Genomic DNA, 24,589 nt, shown 5'->3' with positions numbered 1-24,589 from the left:
TGAATTGGGTGACCAATAGCCCCTTGTATGCTGTAGTGTGCAGAACAAAAATCTAAATTACACAAAATGCCCAATGGATAAAGAGGGCTGGCTGAAAGCCCTTGTAAGTATGTATAAAATGTTAGTAAACTTAAATGGTCTGGGATAACACCTTAGATGCGCTCAAATATCCCTCCCCAGTGCTGCGCTGTCCATTGGAACTAGTGCTGAATGGACGTCCAATGGTCGTGCGCAGCACTGGGGAGGTAGTGCTACCGTCGGCCAACGCCCCGACGCAGCACTTAAGAGGTTAACATCAGACTGGAAAAAAATAGCTATGCTATTAGGGCGAGCCTAGTGCAGCGCTCATGTGCTGCGCTAGGAGATGACCGTTAGAAATCGGTCTGCACTTTTCCTCACACCTGTGCGTGTGGCAGCATCCACCTTGCGGGAGCGAGCAGCGGCGCGCAGGAGGCATCTGTTTGTAATTAGCTTGACCGCACGCGCTTGTTTACATTTTGCCTGCTTCCGGTCGCTGTAGCTTTCACTTTCTTGCCAGTTCTGGGGGTTCTCTTTGTATTGAACATTTGCATGAACTGTTGTAAAAGTCGTTCTATACAATGCAGTTTGCGCCCACAGATCACTACCCCTCGAGGTCGCTGCATCTTTCACTTACAGGGTCTTTCAGCTTCTGTGTCTTCAGTGATAGCATCCAGATGGTTGTAGCCTAGGTGTTCTTATGCTCACCTTTGGATGAGTTTAGTGTTTAAGAATATACACCCAGGCACATTTAGCTTACTTACTAAAAGCAGTTTAAGAATGTAATTGCCATGTTACATGTCTATTTAAATATATTGCCACTTTTATTCATTTTCAAGCCTTGTTACGCAATCTGTGAAAAAAATGTGATTTATACAAAGTGCAACAAAAAACTTTCTTTGTGAGTATTCAAATGTGTTCTTTTTGTAAAATAGGCCCTCGGCCTTTTAAGTCAAGAAGATAAAGAGGGCATGACGTCACTTCCCACTGAGAATTGTTTATAAGCCCCCCCCCCCCCAATATTTTCCTTAGGACTTGTGCCCTCCTGTCTACAATTGAGTTGCAAGTAAAGGCAGTTATTCTGCGGCAAGATTTAAAAGGGGTGATAGTCTGCTTTGCAAATATTATCTTTAGTAGTGTGCACACATGGAACCAAAAAAGGTAACGTCTGGCAAACATCCCTCTTGTGAGGGAGAACTATCCATTATTGTTCTAAAAGCTTGAAGAATTCTGTACTACTCCCAGTGCGCCCTCCTGCTATTTATACAAGAGTTTTATCTCTAAAGCGAGACACTTTAAAAAAAGGTAAGTAGTACCCTTTTATAAGCTCAACAAGGATTTTTAAGATGACAAAAGATGAAGCATTTAGCTTTTTTTTCGTTGCAGTTTTTTGACTATGCAGATGCTGTGGATTTAAATGCACTTGGGAGCTGGTGGGCATTAAGTGTTGATCCAACTCTTTTAAAATAACGGATCTACTTTTGAACTATGTCAACATAATTTTAAGGTTATCAGCAGTGTCCTTGCCTGAACTAGTATTTGTCTAAGATCTACTGATGGAATTTTTGCTTTATTGGAAGTAATTACTAGAGGTTTTCAAGGTTGCTTCCACATTAGGACTGTTTTAGGAGATTCTTTGTTACAGAATTAAAAAGCAATATTAAGAAAGAAAAGGGAAAGCGTTCCCAACACTAAACAGAAAATGGGTCGTGGGCACACTGTCCGGTTACACTCAGGTGAAAAAGGGAGATCTGTTTTAGGCCTTCTGACAAGGATATCTCTTCTGAAGAGCACCCATGACCACCAGGGTCCCCTTCATACTCCCCACCCAATGCATTTGATGCCCCCCCCCTTCCATGCAGTGTAAGGCACTCCATTTGTTTTTTCTTCCAAACCTGAGGCCCCCGCTTGAAACCTCCCCCCCCCCCCCCCACACCTCCCCCTATTCAGGTACTCCAACTTGCCAAATTCCATGTTCCCTGCCCTGGAATAATAGAATGAATTCTGGGTGCTGTCGTCTTGATTTTTCATACACCTAATTAGACTAACACATTATTTTATAGTATAAGACAAATTAAAATAATTCCATACAAACATGCAATACAATATAGTGAAGTCAATAAAATGCTTGTCAGTGTCATTTTGCCTTGTTATGGTTGTCCTGGTATTACAGAAATCAAAAAACATTAATCCAGCTGAACGTGGCAAGATAATTTTATGAAACCATAAGCCAATGTCTTCACCAAAATAGTGATATGTATTTTCCAAGTAATTCAAGCATAAAAATAAGTATTTGTTAAAAAGCAACTTGATGCAATTTTTCTAAAAGAGAATGAGACAAGTTACACCTAAGCCGTGGTTGAAAGTTTAAAAAAAGAAAGCATTGGCATAGCCAATAGGCATCGCCTTTGAGACCTTATAAATGTTTAGTTATCCAGCACAATATCCTTGGTGCAACATCATCAACTGTTGCATGGCTAAACACTCATAAGGTCCCAAAGGTGAGACCTATTGGCTATGCCAATGCTTGTTTTTAAATGTGGGAGCCATGGTGTACATAACATCTAAATTTCCATTTTTATAGGTTTCCGGTTATATTGGTTTGGAAAATGTTGTTTATATTGAATGTAAATTTGTATTTGTTGCTATGTGATAATTTTTCTAGTCTTTGTTTTGTGGTGTTTGATTTATTATCCTGGTCTCTATTTTGGTAGTCTCGAAAGTACTCGAGAGGTGGACAAGACAATATGTAGTCTCATATTAGGAACCCTGTAAATGTTTGAATACAAAAATAAATGCAAATTATTACTCTAAATTTATATGTTGACCTCCTTAAATCATCATATCTAAAATTCATGTTTCTAATCATGAATATATATTTGTAGATAATACACCATGTCTCAGTTGTTTGAGCACATGGTCGATAAACCAACATTGATGTGAATAGTTTCATTGGTTGCTAATGAACTGGTGTAGCTAGGTGTGCCAGAGCACTGGAAGACCTAGGCGATTTATATTACCTTTGAGTAATCTTCAAATGTAGCACTGAATATTAAGTCCAAGTTACTAATTTACTTACTTGGTGTTTCTTCAGGAAACCACAAATTGACACAAACAGCAAAGGTTCTAATCAAAATATGTGAACATGAGGTAAGTATTAACATCTGTTATCTAGATTGCATTTTTTATTTTGTATTCACAGCCAGACATACAGTGTGAATGTTGAAGCATTATATATGTTTTCGTACTTTTAAAAGTAATGACGATTGTTGTTGCCTAGTTTCTGTAATGCATAATAACTTTGCTCTTGTCCTTCCATTGAAAGTACAGAGCCTTGCGGGCCATTATGAAATTAAAATTGGTTTAGCATTTCTGAAATGTAGTGGAGTCAATATCCTATGTTCTGCGTTCCAGTTGCTTTGACTTGTGGTTCATTTAAAGATCATCATCTGATTTGGTGCCGAAACAGATTTTCTGTTCTAGGTAATGATAGTGGAGGAGTGAAGTTTTTGAGGTTTACCGTATGGGTATGCATTAAAGTAATTCAGCAGAGTTATGCTTGGAATATCCAGGGGTATAGCGGTATGATGTGTTGCATTGAGGTTAGCTCTCCAAATAATCTTCTTGTGAGCTTTTCAGAACTGAGAATAATCTTATAGTCATTTACTTTTGTCTGATTAATGAGTGATAATGCAGTAAAATCCATTTATTTTGTAGTTGAGATTGGTAGTATCTGTGCAGATCTAACTAACACGTGCTTTATTGCAAATCTTGGTCCTCCAGGTGTTATCAGCTCAGATGGATTTGACTGGGTGTATATCCAGGGTTATTGAATGTATATTTCCCCAAGTCTGGGATATGTAAATTGCAGTTGTGGAAAGTTTTCATATCTATTTAACCCACAGGACAATTGTACATTTTCCTGCACCTGGTTTTCAATGTAGTCAATTATTCAGACTTCAATTTGAAATCCTTGGTACTCGCTACTTCTCCTAGCTATTTATGGTAACAATGTAAATCTGGACCAGAGCTGAGCACCCTGGTTCTCGTATCCAGTTTGTGGGATTCAAATGTATCCTATCAGTGGGTGAAATGAATGTTGGTATGTGATTATATCATACAGCTCCTCACGTAGGAGTGATGCCTGGAGAGAAGGTACCCCCTAAATCATCCAGTGTACTTACCTTCGACAGTGCAGATGAACTGACCCATCATACCCTTCTCTCCCCAAGCTTATGGTCAAGCAGCAGGTGCCTGAGGTGGGGCTCAGTCCAACTGCTACAGGATCATTTGCCCCTTTGTTCCAAGGGTGCTGCCAAGCCACTAGACCTACATATTGGTTTGAGCTCCAGTGTTTGCCTTAAGTCTACCCCTCCGCCACACTACCTTCCCCCATCTTGCCTGACTATAAATATAAATATCAGTAAGAACTCAAATGATTACAATTCTGGTTCTCTGTTTCCTGGCTGATTAACACAGTACATTTCTAAGTCTCCTCAACCTATGTGTCAGTGGATTGATTCCCCAGCATTGAGAGGCTAACCCACCACACGTTGTGCCCTCCTTGAACTCATGCTCTCTGTATCTATTTTTTAAACCTCTTAGTTCACTACAACACATCAAACACTAACCATTGCCTGCACCATGCTCTTTCCATCATGTTGCCTGTCTAGCATGTAACTGACTGGGACTTGTACCCATTCTTCTCTTTCAGGTTTACAGTTCAATTCTCACTTCCCAAGGAACCTTCTTGCCCCATTTTATTGCACTTTTGCAGTTTTACTCCATCACTGCAACTCCAATTGTATTCAGCATTTTTCCAATACTGTTAGACTTAAAAGATCTTTCCAACTGGTATTTCCCTACAGTCCTTAGACCTATGTGTAGTACTTTTGCACTACTTGCATCTCTCCCTCTGATCTCCCCAACGTGACATTGTCGGATGTTTCTTACTGTTCACTCTTCCCAAATGTCTGCCAGCATCATGTATCTAACCTGTGCTGCCCTTCATCCTTGGAGTCATGGCCTCCCACTTATCCAAACTCCTAATTTTCTAATGTAGGAAACTGGGTTTTTGTTTCAGTACCCCAACCCACACTTTTTGCCTGGTATTTGATGCAAGTTTGACTAAAGTGTAACTGGGTTCCTGCTAAGCAGGTCCCCAGTACCATTGTTCTTTTCCTAAAAACTGTACACTTGTTCCCCCAATTGACAAAAACCTTTAGCATCCTCCGTAAGTCCCTAGTAAATGGTACCCTGATATCTAGGGCCTGAGGTACTAAAGGGGGCCCCTAAGGGCTGCAGCATGAATTGTGCCACCCTAAGGGACCCCTCACCAAGCACATGCACAACTGCCATTGCAGGCTGCGTGTCTTGGTGCAAACAAAAGTGAAAACACAACATGTCACACACCCCTGTGTGCCATGTCTCTAACACTGCGTGTAATATTTGTAAGTCACCCCTACAGCAGTCATGACAGCCCTTGGGCAGGATGCTGAATGTTACATGTGGGGGCACACCTGCATGAGAAGATATGCCTCAGTGTCGATCAGTCCTAATACTGCCAGTACAAGTGGCTAGGAAAGCTATTTTAGAACATGTGCTGGACACTGGTGAAAATGAGGACTCCGCTACATGATGGCTTCACTGCAAATGGGGAAGTTTGGTACTGATGCCAGTGTTGGATTTATTAATACATGCACCCAGAGGCCACCTTAGAGGTGCCTCCTGAAAACCTACCAGACTTTGGTGTACTTGCTTACAGGTTTCTGCCAGCCTTCCACTGAGACACTGTTCTGACTGACTAAGGTGAGAGCCTCTGCTCTCAAGAGACCAAGAACAAAAGTCTGTCCAGGAAGAGGATGTAACACCCCCTCCCACAGATGATCTGCTGATTAGCCTTCCTTGGGCACCAAGCCTCAAATGGTTGCTGCCTTTGAAATGCAAACCTTGCCCCCCCCTCCCCCTATCAGGAGAGGAAGCTGACCCCTTTGTCCAGGGCCCCCTAAGCACCTGGATAGGCAGAAAAATAAGCTATTAAGGTAGGTGTGCCACCTACAGCTAGTACCACCCCTAAGGTGGGCTACTATGAGGTGGAAATTATTTTTCTGAAGTAGCCATTTTTTTGATGGCATGCGTAGGAATTCTGGGACTGGGATATGCCTACTTACCAAAGAAAGTGTTCCTATAGTGGGTGTAGTGACCTCAAGGGCCAGTAAACTATTTTGTTGCTACCATAAACTCCCCTAACGTCCCTAAATTTAGTATTTAGGGGAGCCCCGGGCACCAGAGAACGAGATCCTGATGACCTACGAAGAAGGAGGATACTAAGAGCCATCAAAGCAGAAGACTGAAGAGAGCACCTGATGTGGCCCCAACCCTGCTGTGTAGTCTGCCGTTCTCTGTCAAACCTGCACGAAAGGAGGCTCATCCTGCAGCTGTGTGCCTCCAAAACCTGGGAGGACTGCCTGCCTTCAATAAAGACCAAGTCCTTCCGAAGAAATGCAGAACTGTTTCCTGTATCCTGCAGAAAAGACTCTGAGGCCTCCGGACCTGCCAAAACCAGATACCTGAAGACACCACAGCACCCGTCGCCTCCGGCATAATTTGAAATGGACCACCAATGTCAACAAGGTCCCCCACTCCCCAGAGCCTTAGTCCATCATGGTTTCACCCCTCTTGCACTCCCCGATGTCGCTTGGAGCCTCTGCACGCAGTCCCTCTTGTCCGCAACTGCTCACGGTAAGGAAACCCAAGGCTTAAAGGCATCTCTGCATCCGTTATCCCTGGGTCATGAAGAAGAAGACCCCAGGTATCCCTACATTCCCGAGCATCACAAGCCTTGAACCCCCCTTTTGGTTCACTCCGACTCGGTCTGCAGCCTCTCTTCACAGTGGCCGATCTCCATGAAGTCTCTTTTCGCAGTGGCCGATGTCCATGGAAACCTATTGGGCTCCTAACATTGTTTTTTCACATGGCTGTCCTTGTGACGCTGGTGGTGTACTGCTGGTGCTGCCTTGATTTCCCACTACTCACCTTAACTCCTGGAGATTGGTTTGTAAGTCGTTGTACTATACCGGTGTGTAGATGTTGTTCCTCTTTCTGTAGGATAATATTGTAGAAATTGCACTGTGTCCACTTTTTAAAGCGAAAATATATTTTTATTTAAAGATGTACTTGCCTGAACGATTTTTATCTAATACCTAAACATATATAAAGATATTTGCTATTTTTAGAAATTGGTGTGGATCTCCTTCTTGAGTCGTGTGTGTCATTTATTGATCCTTGTGTGTATTTACAAATAAAGTTGCTCAAGCACACTTCCCCCTAACAAAGCACTTTGGGATTGCATGGCAAGCCCCTTTCCACTCATAAGGAATCCCATGGACTTTTTACACCGTATATCTGATTTTTGACATCTCACATAAAGAGCCAGCTAACTACATTGGTGGTGCAGTGGTGGTATACATGCCTTGACATTTGCTGTACCAATTGATTGATAAGTAATTCCACAGAGGAACTAAAATTGTTTTATCAGTCAAAAACTGATTTTCGATTTTTCTAAATTGTGGGGTCTCGGTTAAGTCCCATTTCAAAACTGTTTAGAAGTCAAAAAGTAGTAAAGCAATTAGGCCTTTATTAGTACTTAACATTTTTGGTAAATTCTTAAAAGCATTCTGTAGGAACTGCTTCTTATGGTTACCCCCAGTTTTTGCTTGATGTTACACTGTTTTTAACTAGTCTGACTGGGATCCTGCAATTCAGGACCCCAGTCTATCAGCTTACTCCTAAAAATGTTATGCATGTACTTAGGTACTCTCCAGATTAGATACTGGGGTTCCCTTGTCAGTCCCTAGTATATGGTACACATGTACCCAGGGCATAGGTACCTCATAGACCTCCCATGGGCTGAAGCATGTATTATGCCACCCATGAGAGGCCATGCAAAATGGAACTACAGGCCTGCCATTGCAGCCTATGTAAGCTGGTGCTACCACCACTTACTTTAGATATAGGTTTACTATATCTAGAGATCACTACACTTAAAACTTAGAATTCCCCACTATAGCAGGCCTTGACAATCCTGAACCCAGGGTTCTGGGTGTTACGTGAGAGGGTGACCCTGCATGAGCAGAGCCCCTCTGTAGCCTTCGGAGACCATCTTATGGGGTTGTCGGTGATGCAGCCAGACATATAGGTATAGAGGTGCATTATATGCTCGGCTAAAATGCTATCTCTAAAACGGTTGCAACAAAACATGTTGTGTTTGGTATCAAACACCTTGGAATCATACCTCCACACTGGTAACTGGTAACCAGTGTGGGAGGTATGATTCCACTCTTCTGAAGCAAGCTTCTTGGGGTCACAGGTTCTTCCGGTACCAGCCCTCTCGACCCGGGCAGCACAAAATCGTTGCTGCTGACCAGATTCACATTTCTGCCCTACTGCTGCTGAGCCAAGCTTGAGCAAGGGAAGGCAGGACAATAGGCATCCAGTCACAGGGAGGTGTGACCACCTCCCAGACCGGATTTAGTGTATTGAGGCTGGGTGGGGGTACTTCCAAAGTGCCTGAAAGTCTGCATCCGGGGCACTCTTCGTGTCCCTCTGCATAATCCAGTTCAAACCAGTCCTGGGCTCCATTTGGCTCCTGCTCTGGCGTGAAACTGGACAAAGGACAGGGGAGTATCCTCCCCACTGTCCTGACCCTCCCCTGGGAGGGTCCCCTGAACCTGTCTAAGCCTCTTCCATTGGTCCAAAAGGATTAATCGTCTGGAGACACTTGACTTCGACGGGCCCGACTTTGTCTCCCTCTCCGTCCAAAGCATCGTCTGTGCCCGTGCACCTTACAGGCTCCATGCAGGGCCTGTGGAGCATCAGGAACATCCGAAGTATCTCCCTTGGGGTGAAGGAGTCACTCCCCTGCATTCGCAGGCACCGTAACGCAACTGACCGGTCTGCTGATCCTGAGCTCCTGCGGACTGCGAAGGCTACAGCAACACAGGAGGTGGGTTCCTATGTTCCTTGAGGACTAGCTGCCCTCTCATCGAGTTTGAGGCCAGTACCCCTCTTGGGGTCCGCATAACCCAAAACCCTGTGCACCGGGTATTTTTGCAATTGAATATGCTTGCTGGCTATTCCCAACTAAGTGCATTGGGTTATTGATAGCCCCAACGTCTGTGCACATTTTGTACAAAGGACTTCGGCCTCCTCACACTCTTTACCCTGCAAGCTGGTACTTTGTGAAACTGCTAGAGGCCCCATCGCGACTCCTGTGCCTTCGGCCTGCGGGTCCATTTGAGGGACAACACTGATTTTCCTGGTCTCCCTTGGTTGCTCCAGGCCTGCCCTGACTCCCCTTGCTGTGGTGAGTCTCCTGGCCCTTGCTGGACCAGAAGTGATCTTCCTCGACCTGCTTCGTGGGTTGCCGCTGCCAAGGCTTGTTGGTGCTCCTGCCGGACAAGACCCCTCCGCACTCAACATCCTTTGTGGGACACCTTGTATCCGGCTCCTGGTCGTCTTCGACATCTCCTGGTCCCCGTGGCTGTTGAGTCAAGGTCTCCTTCTTCGCACCTGAAGCACCGACATCTGGGGCATTCGTCTACCGTGCCCCTGGTCACTCCTGAGTGACCCAGAGTCTGTCCTCTCTGCTTTCAGGTTCCTCCTTTCAAGAATCCACCTGTGGGTTCCACCGGACACTTTTCTTCTTTCCAACAGTGGCATTTCTTTAAAGACTCCCATTGAGAACGACAGCGGTTTCCGACGACACTTCAACCCTGTGCACCCGGTTTCCCTGGGATAGGTGACTCTGGTACTTCGGTATTCATGCGTGGGGTGGATCTCCAACCTTCTATGTTCTAAAGGGTTTCTTTGTAATCCACTGGGAAGGGTCCTTAAACACTAAAACTGCAACCGTGACTCTCCCATTGAATTGTACGTAGCACGCGGTCATGTTCTCACACTGCACCCGTCCTCTGTGGGGTCCCTACTTACTCACCTTGGATGATTCTACAACCTCTAGACACTATCTTGACTCCAGTCGTGGTTCTTATTTCACTATTTTAGTATATGGTTTGGTCTCCCCCTGGAGCCCCCTGTGTATTAGTGCTATTTACCTTTGTTTCTGTGCTACAGTATTGTGTGCTTTGTGTTCATGTGCGTGTAGCAGATACTGTGATGTATTTAAGGTGTGTTCCAATAATAAATACATATTTTTATAACTACTGTGTGGTTCTACTTTCATTTAACCAATACATTAAAGTTGTATTCTGGTTAAACAAGCTGCTTAACATTTGTTCAAGACTAAGCCTGAAGGCTTCTCTCCACAGCTACCACAAGGATAGCTTTCGAAGTTTATCTTTGACCTTTTAAATCACCATAAGGGTTGTTTGGACTGGTGCAAGGTACCCACTTTAATTAGGGGACATCCTATACCAGGCCAACTTCTCACATTGCATTCCAAGTACTTAAACCATGTCTGACCCAGGGCCTTTCCATGACCTCAACGTGACACCCTATCAGCACCTTGGGGTTAGTTCCGGATTACCAAATAGGCAAGGTAGGCACTGGCCTATGGGCCCCACTCCATTTAGGGACCCAGCAACAATTGTTGGTGTTTGTAAAATCAAAAACATATTAAGATCTAATTTGTGAGAGGGGGGAACTAAATTTCGACTGCCTAGGGGCCTCCACAATTTTTAATCTGGTACTGCTTAGGATACTCCAACTTAAAGAACTCTGTAAGGCCTGGACACTTGCCGTGGGACATAACCCCACAACAGCTCATCTGCAGCAGTTGCCGGCAGAAAACCTTTCAAGTAAAGGTCCCCCTACTTGGGAAGGTGAAGAGGAGCAAGCAGTGGATAAAGTTAACACCACTATCGCCTCAGAAAGCAACTCCACTGGGAGCACTCCCAGCAGTGTCCCAGAAGAGATAGATACTGAAGATGCAGATCTTCAGGCACTAGGATAGCATTAAGGCTAAACTCCAGGCTATAGAAAAGGAAAGAGCTGAGCTGGGCCTAGGACCTATCTCTGGTGGCAGCAAAATAATAAATAGGGAGGAAGGGTTTGACCCTAAAATCCCCAAAGGGATTATCCGAAAATATTCAGGGCGTGATGATATAACCAAATGGTTTGCAGCCTTTAAGATGGCCTGTAAATGGAGACACCTGAACAAGAATTACTGGGGCTCTATTCTTTGGGAGCTGTTCTCAGGAAAGTGTATCGATAGGCTCCTGACATTGAATGAGGCAGTCACTGGGTCTTATGACCTCATGAAGCACACCCTGATGGAGGGCTTTGGACTCGCCACTGATGAATTCAGGTAGGCTCAGAAAACCTAGTCAGTCCTGGGTTGATTTTGTAGACTTTCTTTTCAGTGAAAACACTAGGTGGTTGGCTAAAAGATAGCAATATGCATGATTATGATGGGCTTTATAATTTAAATATGAAAGAGCATCTGTGAAGTAATTGTGTTCATAAGTTGCAATAATACCTGGTGGACCTGGGGCCAGTCTCTCCCCAAGAGGTGGGGAAGAAGGCTGATCATTGGGTCAAAAAAGTATCCAAAATTAGTCATGGAGGGGGTGACAGAAAGAAAGGGGTTGCTAAGCCCCCTTAGAGAAAAAAGTTGTCCACTCTAAAGACAAAGACAAGGAGTCCTCTGTAGGCCCCCAAACACCTGACCAGGAGATTGGGTCCTAGAGAACTCACAAAACAAGTGGTACCAGAGTACGAACTGGGACCCCAAGAAAGTTTGGTGCCTTAACTGTAAGCAGAGAGGGCACCTAGCCAAGGACCCTGCCTCTCCTAAAAACAAACCCACTAGTGTACCGCCAGGGGTTGCTAGTGTAGCTTTTGAGGATTAATCCTCAGATGAGGACTGGAAATCTAAAGCTGCCTTGGCATTTTTTTCCGACTGATCCCCCCCCCCCCTCCCCCCCCCCCCACGGCTGCAAAACAGGCCCCCAGTAACAAAACCTTCCCCCATCGCTCCAAAATCAGCCCCCACACTTCCAGCCTCCTTGGCAAATGCCTGATGCCCCCTACGGCCAGTCCGGCCCTTGAGGTCCTCCTAGCCTTTAACTGAAAAGTGGGCCTAAAAGGTGAGTTTGAGATTCCATTAGGAGAATAGGCACTTCCACCACATACTGGTGAATGGAATCCCTGCCACTGCCCTAAGAGACACCTGTGCCAGTCACGCTGTTGTGCATGACAGGTTGGTGCTCTCAAACCAGTATATCCCAGGAGAGACTAAGGGCCAGATGTAGGTGAGATAGATTTACCGATTTTTAATTACCGAATTTTACCGATTCGGTAATTAAAAATCGGTAAATCTATGGGGTGGACATGTAGGTATTCCAGATGTGCTGGAATACCGAATCGGATGATTTCGGTATTTACCGATTCGGTAAATACCGAATCTGTAATGCCCATTCATTCCTATGGGCTTTGAAGCCCATAGGAATGAATGGGCATTACCGATTCGGTATTTACCGAATCAGTAAATACCGATTTTCACAAGGGTGCAGGGGGTGCCACTTTGACACCCTCTGGCACCCCCAAAACAGGCTCGGGTGCCATGTGGCAGGCATACATGCCCTAAGGGCAGGTCTGCCTGTCACATGGCATAGGTGTGCATGCACACATGTGCATGCACACCGGAATCGGTATTTTACCATCAAATTGGATTTGATGGTAAAATACCGATTCTATAAGGCCTCTGGGACTCTGAAGAGTCCCACCTACATCTGGGTGGCTCACATTCGGTAAATTTACCGATTTTTTATTTTTTATTTTACCGAATCGGTAAAATTACCGATTCGGTAATTTTACCGATTCGGTAAAATAATGCCCCCTACATACCTATCACCTACTTTCCGATCGGTAACGGCCGAAAATACAGATTTTCGGCGGTTACCGACCGACCTACATCTGGCCCTAAAAGAGTAAGGGCTATCCCAGGTAAGGCTACTTTTGAACTTGTGGATTTAGGACCCCTAGAAACAGCTGGGTCACTTAGTTTGAGAAGGGTGGTAGTCAGTACAGACCTCCCCCTTGACTGTCTCCTTGGTAACGACAATCCAAAGGTTGGTCTGAGCCAAAAAAGAGTACTGGTCCAGTGCCAGTCCTTACTTAAAGATTCTGGAGGGAGCATAACCTTCAGCTAGTGCATGTATGGCCTAAAAGAAGAGGAAAAGAAGGTGGTGTAGGATAGGCGGGCCACATTTAGCCAACGTTCCAGTGAGCCAAGGGGATTGTACCCCATTACGGGAGAACTCTAAAGTTGGCACTGATGCTGCCCCATCTAACCCATAAGAAGTTCTGACTAGTCGGGCAACTGTTGAGCCTGAGATTGTGGCTCCTGCGCTAACAGAAGAGAGAGTGGAAGGAAGGTGTTTGCTACAGGAGGTAGTAACCCCCACTGTTAAAGAGCAGACAGGCAACCTGAACCCAAACAAGCCTGTGAGTTTGCACCTCACCCCGTCAGTGAGGAGCTAAAGGTGTGGTTCTGGGTGCTGACAGCTGTCAGTGGCCTCTGCTGGGTGTTATCTCTTATGGCTGTACTGTCCTTGGCATAGTGGAGTGATCCCATGTCAAATAGCATTCTAGGCACCCTGACCCCGTGGGTAGTGGTGGGGCTCCTCAAGTTGTACGTAACCCCTTTGGGTAAGCTTGGGGTTGCCTCGGCTAAGATAGGGTTAAGCGGAGGTACATACCTCTGATCCCAAAACCAAGAAAATGGACGAGGACACTAAAGAAGTAGACAAAGGGCATTTTAACTGGGTCCTAACACTGTTGTGGTAGGTCAGCTCCCCAGAAGCAGTGACCTAGACAGAAGCATGTAAGGCAGAGTAGGCCCTGCAACAATCCAGCCTGTTTCCTTACTCTTCCTCACCTGAGAGACTAGGAAGACTCGCCCAGGTTTGACTGAGTCTCCCAACCTGTGTGCTGGGGGGGGCTTGTGTTGGTGTTGGACCTGGCCCTTTTTGCAGGTTTATCCCCAAACGTTTTGCCTTTTGCCTCCTTTTTTCTGACCCTGTTTTTGTTGGCTTTATTACTTTGGGCACTATACCACTGCTAATCAGTGTTAAGTGCATATGCTCTCTGTGTAAATGTTTATTCTGATTGGTTATCCATGATTGACATATTTGATTTACTGGTAATTCACTAGTAAAGTTTACTGTCTGTGCCCAGTGCCAATAAATCGAATGCTACTAGTGGACCTGTAGCACTGGTTGAGCCACCCACGTGAGTAGCCCTGACAACTTGTTTCAGACTTGCCATTGCAGTTTCTGAGAGTGCAGTTTTGAACTGCCATATCGACCTGGCAAGTGCGCCCACTTGTCAGGCCCTAACCCTTCCCTTTTACTACATATTAGGCACCCCTAAGATAGGCCTGATGTACCCCCTTGGGCAGGGTGCAGTATATGTAGGACATGTATTGGTGTGTTCAACATGTCCTGATTGTGAAATACTGGCAAGTTCGTTTTCCACAATTGCACGGACAGGCTCTCCCATAGGTTATCATTGGAGCTGGGTGGAGTCAAATTCAAAATTCAAATTCAAAATAAGCTTTATTCAATTTTAAAAATCATAATCATAAAAGCATGTTACAGCCAGATATATTCTTTAAAAATATTTATACAATGGGATCAAGTAAAGAGTAAAATTCGAATAGACTTATTTGGGCACATACTTTAAAAACCCTTGGTTAAAACTTAACTTCTCACATGATTAAAATGGTATACATTATCAGACAATGAAGTTATTACGAGAGCGTCACATTGTATTTCTGAATTTGATTACAAGTTTAAAAAAAACTAGAGACGGCATGAATAACGTGGTCGTCTTCTAACTGCTATAATTTCACGTAGGCCGGTCTATAGGTCCGAATCCCCCATGCCCTGATAACAGGTAACAAAAGACCCCTTCTTGGGCCTTGGTAGAACTTACAAAACAACACACAGTGTATGTTTGATTGGTATGAGGTATCGTCACAAGGACATACGAAATTTTCCATGGACCAGTTGTTGCTAAGGGTGGAGTCAACATTTCACCCAGTTTTCCTTGCCCTAAAGGGACACTCATAGTAGTCTTCTTTTTGCTTACGCCAAGGTTTCCCATACCACACCTACTTTTGTGGGCATACCCTGAGCAAGATCCACATTTCCTTTGCCTTAATTTCAGTGTGCTGCTTTGACCTCCCTCATATTCTCCAGTTGCCCCTCTGCTCATGTCCTGCCACTAAAGTCATCTCTGCCATTGTACACCAGCTCCCCTAATCCCCTTCTCCTTCCTAGTTTCTCATACTCCTTTTCACGAGAGTACAACACAAGTATACCTTTCTTCTCCCTATCTTGTGCAGCCTCAACCAATGTGCCTTGCAATCAATGTGGCACTTTTATACTGTCACCAACTTCCCTTCTCTGCTGAACTGGCATTTCAATGTGGAATCTTTCTTCTTTCCATAGTCTCACCTCTTCCTTACTCTTTTTATTCCTTTGTATACTAAACTGTAATAAATGTCTGTCTGTTTGATCCAAGTTTCGGTTGTAGTCTGTGGGGCCCTTGCGGTTTCCTTGAAAGCTTTCTCCTAGGTGACCTAGGTGTTCTCTTCTTTTTGGAGGCATTCACAATGGTTGCAACTGTACACTAATTCTCTGTTGGTAAGGTGTGAGGGAGTTAGTGTTCTCATCCTTTAGCATGATTTCTGATTTGCGTTTAGAGACATGCCCTTATGTTTATAAGGGGAAGCTATCCTCTATCTTAGTAAGTAAATTTCATGGGTGATGTAGGTATCTTATGCACTTTAGGCTACGGATTGTTTGCTGCAGAGGGTGCAAGGAGGAGTGCACCTTTATTGCAGGTTTGGAGTATTTGTGGAAAGAATGGGAACAGGTGTTACTCTGCCCCTTAAGGGTTTCATATACCAATCAAGTATTTTTCAAATGTCTCAGCTCCGTACATTGATGTGGTGAGTGGATTTGCCAAATTGTAATGGCACTTGGAAGAGAGGTATTTCTTGTCAATGCTCTATGACCCAAAGATGCCTGAAGGGAGACTATGTAGGCTGTCATGACTTTGATCTGTTGTGATTTGCAAATTACCTGTAAGCAAGAAGTAATTTGCTTATCTTCCTGCCTGCACCGCACAACAATTTGAACTCTGTCTTTTGTCCTTTATACCACAGAATATTTTATATCACAGTTCAAAAAAGAAAATTCTTTGCTATCCCCAGAATAAGAATCTCGGTTCCCATTTTGCATTCAGTTCTTTGATTCTTTGTTTTACTGTAGTCTGGTTTCTTGAAGTTTCTTTCATTTTGGGTAACATTTTGAAGGACAAATGTTTTCCTAAAGATTCAAGAGTTCATTCTCTGAGGGTTAGAGTCTTAAACATTGCATTTTTTTTTTTTGGAAAACCTTTATTGAACATTTGCAATCAAATACAGACAAGGGCCTACAACCCCCAGGGCTGGCCTCTAAGCATAGGATCTCAATTCATTAAAGGCATCGGTTGCAAAGGTAATACAATTTAAACACAGGATAGGAGGTTTTCATTTTTAAATAATAAGTCGAAAGAGCCAGGTATCGCACAGTTTCTCGGATCACGAAGAGGGCGAGCAAAGAAACAACATATCCAAAAGAAACTCGTCATCAACTAAGTCAACGGAGTTAAGACGTAAGTCATCAGGATAAACTAGCACATTTTTGTTCGTCTACTCCCTCAGTATTGTCCGCCCCAGAGCACCAAAACCTCAGAGAGTCAAGGTACAGTTATAGAGTCAAGGATGTAAGAAAGCCGAACCCACTACACTAACCCGGAAAAGGAAAGGAGAAGAAGACAAGGGAAGAGAAGAAAGAAAAGAGGCCATAGAAATAAAATAAAAACGAACACCCATCCCCACCCTGCACCCCTGCTGATGACTACGGCCACCCCCCTCGCAGCGTGCCTGTCGCCCAGTAATCGGAACCCGAAATATAGAAGAAGAGAAAGAAAGAAAAGGCAAAGAACCCCACTCGGTGAGGGAAATCGGAGGAGGGCATATTTCTACGGACTCCCGGTCTCCATTCCCCGTCATAACCAACCCCGCCCCAGATTCCGTTAGATCAAGAAAACAAACCCGTTATACCTAGTGCACAATCAGAGACCCAGATAACAATCTCAACCCTGGCCACATCTATCAAATTCACAAAAGTCGCTATTTAAAGAAAGCCCTTTCCGCAAATTATTGCAAGAGTCTACAGAACAGGAGTACACAGATGCGAAAAGTGCGACAGATCTCAATGTGGATGGTTGGTGCCAGTGATGCCTCTCCCTGTCTCCGAAGCCAAGCTTTAACCCATCCGCCATCCTGAAAGATCGACAGGGGAGGGGAATCGACAAGGTCCAAAACAGCAAAGGACAAAAAGTAGAAAGTTCTAGGATAGGGATGTCATGTAAATGTTCCAAGGGATACACAATCAAGAGTTCCAACGGCTCCATTGGGTAATCGGGCACAGTACCGTCAGGTAGATCCAGTCCAGTAGGAGCAGACCCTGTTTCCAGTGCCGGGTCAAAACAAGTCTCCGAGACATGTGTTGAAATGCAGGCTGGTTGCCGGGGCACGGGTGTCGAGTCAGGACCCGCTCTCAGGTCTGTGCAACCATCCGTCGCAGACAACAAACTGCAAGTCTGGACTGCAATGGTTCCCTTAAGTGCCATGAGTGCCTCCAGCACCGTTCTCAGTGTCGGGCCAGTTCGAGCCTGCTCCGCCAGATGCCTTTCTTCCCCCAACATGGTGGTCCCCACAGAGTGACGCCTTCTCCGGGGCAAAATTAGACGGAGCAGGAGTAAGCCATGAGGGACTGATGGTTAGCAAGCAAAAGTACACAGCGAGGTACCGACCCGGGGGGGGTCGACAATGTGAATGTCGAACCCCCGGTCAGGGACCCCCGCGACACATCGCCGTGCATCACTCGTCGCCTCACCTACTGTAGGGCACTAGGCAGTCGGTGGTAGCAGACCAATCAAAAGTCCGAACGTTCCGGAGAGCGGACCCGATCACCTTCAGCAGTCCGTTGTTATTCAACTCGGACCCGGCAGAGCCTGCACTCGAGACCCCGGCGTCTCTGCTGGGTTAGGCCTCAGACGACCATCGATGTAACTCCGCTCCACAACGGCGGAGACACTCCGGGGTTGCACCACTGGAAAGCAGGTCAGATCACACACACGGATCCGGTGCGGGTAACCAGGATAGGCGACAGGATAATAGGTCGGAAGACGGAGGTCAGCGGAGCCGGGAGACTATGCGGCCATCTTGGTTGGTGTCGTAGCTCCTCCTTCAAACATTGCATTTTTAAGAGCTTTTCGGTAGTTGATATTTTTAAACACTGCTTTAAGGGAAGCACTTCGTGGTTCATCTGTGATAGATCAATCATCTTGCCAGGTATTGTATAAGAGTGCCATCCTCTCCTGTGTAACAGTGTTCTGATGTAGTGACGTGAATGGACACATTGATGGAAAGTATGTCACTGGATTGGGAAAGGTTTCACATAAACTGCTTGCACTTGCAACAAGTCCTTTTCACCATTAATCTTCATGCTTACCTCTGTTCCGCTGGTCCCTATGCTAGCTTTTTCCAGTATCTGAAGTGGTGATATTGGGACATGCCAGGTGCATGCAGCATTAAGTAGCGTTTTGTGCAGAAAACTATTTTTACAGTTTTTAGGTTGAGTCTAGGCAGTGTATGCGCTGTCTCTGTAAGAGATGCTGTATTCGTTCTGTGGACTTGCAGCTCGCCCATTGCCATTTTATTTGTTACTTCAATTGCGCTTTAAAAAATCTTGCTTGCTAGTGGTTAACCTTTCCTTTTTGTCCCTCCTTGTCATTTGTTTCCTCCCACGGAGCCGTCACTAGCTACTGATATTTATCTCTTCATGTCTGGGACTATTTTTTCTTTCTTTCCTATTCGTCTTTCTCGAAGCTCCCCTTTTGGGGGGTTCCTCATGGCAGCTTATAGGCATCATGAATCTCTGTCTTTGGTGGTCCCTGTAAATCATTCCCAGTATTATTTAAAGTGCATTGTCCATGTGACTCTCTTTCACTTTTATTGATATGCACACAGAAAATAGTGTTTTGGGGCTTTTTAAATAACATTAAAAATATATATATAATCTATAAGGCTGAACATTCAGTGCATTTAACATGATGGTGTAAAGCATACATTACTCCTCCCAGGCCACCGAGCCTTTCACTAATTGTTACACTTATCTGGAAGCCAAAACTATATATAATTTACCACGCTAATACACAAAGTGATTGTATCCTCACACTTGCTCAGATATTAATTTGAAGCCTGGCTCCAATTTAATGCAGTTGTATCAGTGTCCCATTTGATCTAATTTACATGTTTAAATTTTTTTTTTTACTTTTGGAGTCCGGATGTTCCTGATTGCTGTGCAGTAAAGCGATTCCCCATTCCAAGGGGGCAACCGATTCGACCAGCCATCCCAACACCATGCAGGCTCACCTATGGGACTCCATTGTTGCCACACCCTGCACTGAACAGTATACTCTTCTCCAAGTTGCGCCGCAAGCACTCCTTGCGCTTGACCTACCAAAATGGCTGGAGCATTTAAAGCCCCTTTTCCCCTAACCCGACCTTGATGAGAGCCTCATATGTAGTCTACCTGCACCCCTCCCCATTGCTGCCCTCAAATGGAGATGGGCACTCGGTGGCAGGATCTTGAATCTTGTTGGTGCAGGCACTTAAATGATAACACCATGTTCCCCATATGGGTGTGGTATTCTAACAACCCGAGACACCCTCTTCCAGGCAACACAAGAGGCCTCACGGTGCTACAATGATGGAAATTGCGGCCTGGGGAGCAGTGGGGGTAGGGGTAGTATGCATTTGGTGTCTGTATAACGATTAATGATGCTCAGAGTGGAAACGAGGGCGTCTGGAGTGGGAGGGGGTCCATTAGTTTTGGGGGTTTCTGTTGTGTTTCTGCAACATTAAACCGGAGAGTGACGATGGCAACTCCCACCCAGAAACCTCTGGCTAGCACGTGGACTTCAAAACATAATACAGTCCTGTGATGCATGCAAGCTTCCGCCCTCACTGTATCATTGAACCATTGGACTGGCAGCATGTATGGCTCCAGTCCATGGCAGAGCTGTGGCACCCCCTCTTTCCCTTTTTTTTTTTACCTCAGTAACATGACACCACCACGTTCTGGATGCAACTGTTCAGACGATGTCCACTGCCTTAACGCCGAACGCTACCCTACACCACGGCACTCCACGCAATGCCACTGCACGCAGCTGCACTCTACTCTATGCAACACCACTCCTCTCTACACAATACCAATCCACTGTATGCAACTGCACTCCACACAACTACACTTAACTCTATGCAGCGCCACTCCACGCATTGCAACTCCACACAGTGCCACTCCACGCATTGCAACTCCACACAGTGCCACTCAATGCAATGCCACTCTACGGGACACCTCTCCTCTCTACGCAGTGCGACCTCACGCAATGCCACTCCACACAACTGCACTCCACCTAACACCACTCCACGCCACTCAACACATCTCCGCTCCACGCTATGCCACTCTGCTCTACGTAAGCCACTCCAATCCACTCCACGCAGTGCCCCTCTGTACAATGCCACGCCACTCTGTACAATGCCACGCCACTCTGTGCAATGCCACACCACTCTGTGCACCGCCACTCCACTCTGTGATGCGCCACTCCAGGCTATGTAACGCCACTCCAGTCTATGTAAAGCCACACCATGCAACGCCACTCTACTCCATGCAACGCCACTCTATGCCCCTCCACGCAATGGAACTCTACTCAACTCCATTCCACGCACCTCCAGTCTAGTCTGCACAGCACAACACCACTCAACTCCACTCTACACAGCTGCACTGCACTCTATGCCACTCCACGCAACACTACTCCACTTTACTCTATGCCACTCTGCTCTGTTCCACTCTGCTCTGTGCCTCTCTGCTCTGTTCCGTGCCGCTCTGCTCTGTTCCGTGTACAACACCACCGCTTTACGCTACTCCATGCTGCTGCAATCCACACTACTGCACTCCACTCTCTGCCACGCTACACCACTGCATGCAGCGCCACTTCACTCTATGCAACGCCACTTCACTCTATGCAACGCCACTTCACTCTATGCAACGCCACTTCACTCTATGCAATGCCACTTTACTCCACACAAATCCAATCCACTGTGCGTACTGCCAATCCACTCTACCCAACTGTACTCCATGCAGCTGCACTTGACTCTATGGCATGTTACTCCAGGCAACGCCACTCCACTCATTACAACTCCATGCAGAGCCACACCCTGCAACTGCACTGCACTCTATGCAGCACCATTCCACTGTACACAACTCCACTCCACGCAACTGCACTCCACCCTAAGCCACAACACTAAACTCTACGCAGCGCGCCACTCTACACAGCGCCACTCCACTCTACAGCTCCACTCCACTCTACACCACTCCACGCCACTCTAAGCAGTGCTACCCTACGCAACGTCACTCTATACAGCGACACTTCACGCTGCACAACTCAACTGCATTCCACTCTACGCCACTCCATTCTATGCCACTCCACATAATGCCACTCCATTCTATGCCACTCCACTCTCTGCAGAGAGTGCTGCTTTTTATTGCACAATGGTTCAAAACCACCTACAATATTTAAGACATGGTGAATGTGCCAGTGTATTTATTATGTAAAAAGCTCACCGCTTGGTTTTTGCAGAGCAAACTTAAAAAACACAAAGTATTGCAAATAAAATTCAGGTTATAAGTAGAAGCAATACATTTTTCAGTTTTGTGAAATATAATAAGTCTGTGGGATGTGCCGATTGACTTACCACAGTCAGTTTATTGCTACCTTGTCAGAGTGAACTGTATAATCCACTTGTGTTTATTATATTGTGTTCTAAACATTGGACCTCTCCACAACTAGAACTCCTTAAGACATTTAGGGCATATGTCAAAACCTACATATGTATGTATCCATAGGAAACTTTCCAGAAACCTAATAGGGAGCTGAATTTAGCATTCACTCACCTCCCTCTTTTGTTCTAAAAATATTCTGAAGACCTGTAAATATATATAATTGATCTGTAGTACTTACGGAGTTCAGGGTGGTTACTTTAATTGAAAAGAAATGAAATCTCCTAAAATCATCTGCTTTCTGCTTAAACAGAATGTGTTTTACCTGCTTACACGTTTTATTTCTGAAACGTGTATATGCATTTTTACATTTTTATAAACCTGTACACATGTGATCCTATATTAATGCTATGTGTTTATTAGGTGATTTGTTTTTTTTTCCAGATGAATGAAATTGAAGTGTGCCCAGAATGTTATTTGTCTGCTTGCCAAAAAAGAGAGAGTTGGTTTTGTGAACCTTGTGTAAGTTTGCAGTTTTTTCGCATTACCAAAATGTCATCATAATTTTTTTTCTTCACAAAAGTAGTTAACCTTCCATTGCCATGTACCTGATAATAGTGACATATTGTCACATATTATTGGCACAAATGATGTCTATTAAATTTAATGCATTTCTGTATAACATTCTAGCTGTTTTCCAGTGATGGTGAGGAAATAACCGTGCAAATTGCCTGTAGATGAAGTTCAAAAATGGTAAAACAAGTTAATTCCTATATGGCATTAGAGAACTTTGAGATTGACACCTTTTAAAACTGCATTATAATCGGCTTGTCATACCTGTGATAATAAGTGATACACATAAAAATAGTTATTGCCATTTTTGCAGATATTAATAAGCTTATCCTCGTTGACATGGAAAAGTTACACTGAATGTGATTTTATCGCAGATGCTTTACATATTTTGTAGTTTAAAGTTATGTAATGTTCTCAATCCCTGCATCTGAAACCAAAACCTGTGTCCCGTCTCACAAAAAAAGATGCCCACCATGGTGATGAAGTATGTTTAGCCTTGCTTTATTTTATTCACCACTGGAGAAACATAGAAAACTGTTGCATCACACTCTGCTATAGGACTGGTGGGACTTGAGGCCCTGCTGGACTTAATCCTTACCTAGCTTGTTCACCAGTACGCCCACCTACCCATCTGTTCCTCCAGCTAACATCATCTAAGGTCTTCAGTTACTTAATGCTCACCTGGGATCTGTGCAGTGATCTGAATGATATATGGTTGAAATCTGGCAAAGCTCACTCTTTGTGTTATCCCTCTGAGGTAAGTAAGTTACTTAGCTTTAAATTGGGTTATAGTGTTGGAAAACAAAGACGTGTGCTATGAAGTGCTATATAAAAAAACAAGTTACTATTTTTAATACTAGCAAAGGACTACTGTTAACATGCCTACGGGCATCTCTTACTGTGTTGAGGAACTGTAGAGTTGCACTCTTAACATAGAAAGAGACAGTATTTTGGAACATGGGCTTTGAAATTGTTTCCCTTCCTTGCAACCTGTTCTTGGTTGACTCTTCGTCTCTGGCCAAACAATATAGTTAGAATGCATCACAGCTTGGCTTGGCAAGAAACCTTAGAATGCAATAGTGCAAAGAGTGGCAAAACTAGACCCCAACATGTAAACAAACATAAGATGCCTCATTAGAACAATCCGTCAGATGAGGAAGAAACAGAAGTAGCGAAGAGGTTGCTGGATTAATGAGACATCTGGGGAAAGAACAAGGCATAAAGGTGACTATGTCGAGCGAGATGCTTTGTAAATGTAAGCAAATTAGTGCAAAGCATTTCATATGAGGTTCTCAAGAAAGGGATGATTAGTGGAGTGAAAGTAATAAACAGTTATGGAATTGGGAAAAGATGGAGAAAAGGAAAGAGTGAAAGTAGGAAGAGAGCAAGAGGGGAGGGGGAAAGAAAAGACTTTGGCAACAGGGTGGAGATAGTAGGGCAGTGAGAGATGAAAAAGAGCACTGAGAGCAAACCAAAGTACATGAAGCAGGAACTAATACAGCAATTGGTTGAATATGTGTGTGTGCAAGAGAACACAATATGTATCTTTGCTTATGGCTGCCTCTGGAAACAGTTACTTTGAATATCAGATGTAAAACCTGGGTATTAACTGATGTTACATCAGAGCAGCAACAGTGTTTAAAGCTGATGCCTTTATTTCGATTTTTGTCAGTTACTGTAAGTATAGAACATAAAAGGACCCCTACCAGATGTATGGTGATTTCAGCTTAGCAGTATCTCCAACACTTATTTCAGAACAGAACCCAACTATGACATGTAAGTATTCTGCAGGACTGACAACATCCCATGGTGGTATCACCCTCCTAAATAAAACTCTGTGCAACAAGGCTCAGAATTTATTCAGTCTAGGATGCACCATTCTGCTCCAGGGCACCCATTATACTCTTTAGTTCTCTATTTTGGTCACTGCCTCACATTTGGTGGGTAAGACAAGGAAGGAATTAGGTGTCCTCTTTAGCACCTACACTTTGGACGTAACCGGTTAATCCAACTCAGAACTGCTATGCTCTAAAAACATGGTTATTTAGCTGGACTGTTAAACTAAAGCATTACTCAGT

The 24,589-nt window shown here is 44.6% G+C and overlaps 1 protein-coding gene across 4 annotated transcripts in view; it reads left to right on the top strand.

The window, feature by feature from the left end:
* ZMYND8 (zinc finger MYND-type containing 8) overlaps window positions 1-24,589 on the top strand; it is a 417,579-nt gene that overhangs the window by 188,654 nt on the left and 204,336 nt on the right. For all 4 annotated transcript variants that reach the window (XM_086932602.1, XM_086932601.1, XM_086932600.1 and 1 more), the window contains 2 exons: window positions 3,113-3,168; window positions 22,383-22,460. In XM_086932602.1, the coding sequence (XP_086788728.1) occupies window positions 3,113-3,168; window positions 22,383-22,460 (134 nt within the window). The remainder of the gene's footprint in view (window positions 1-3,112; window positions 3,169-22,382; window positions 22,461-24,589) is intronic.

The sequence above is a fragment of the Lissotriton vulgaris genome, chromosome 7, assembly GCF_964263255.1.
Source record: "Lissotriton vulgaris chromosome 7, aLisVul1.2, whole genome shotgun sequence".
Lineage (NCBI taxonomy): Eukaryota > Metazoa > Chordata > Amphibia > Caudata > Salamandridae > Lissotriton > Lissotriton vulgaris.
This window is presented reverse-complemented; position numbering and strand designations above follow the sequence as displayed.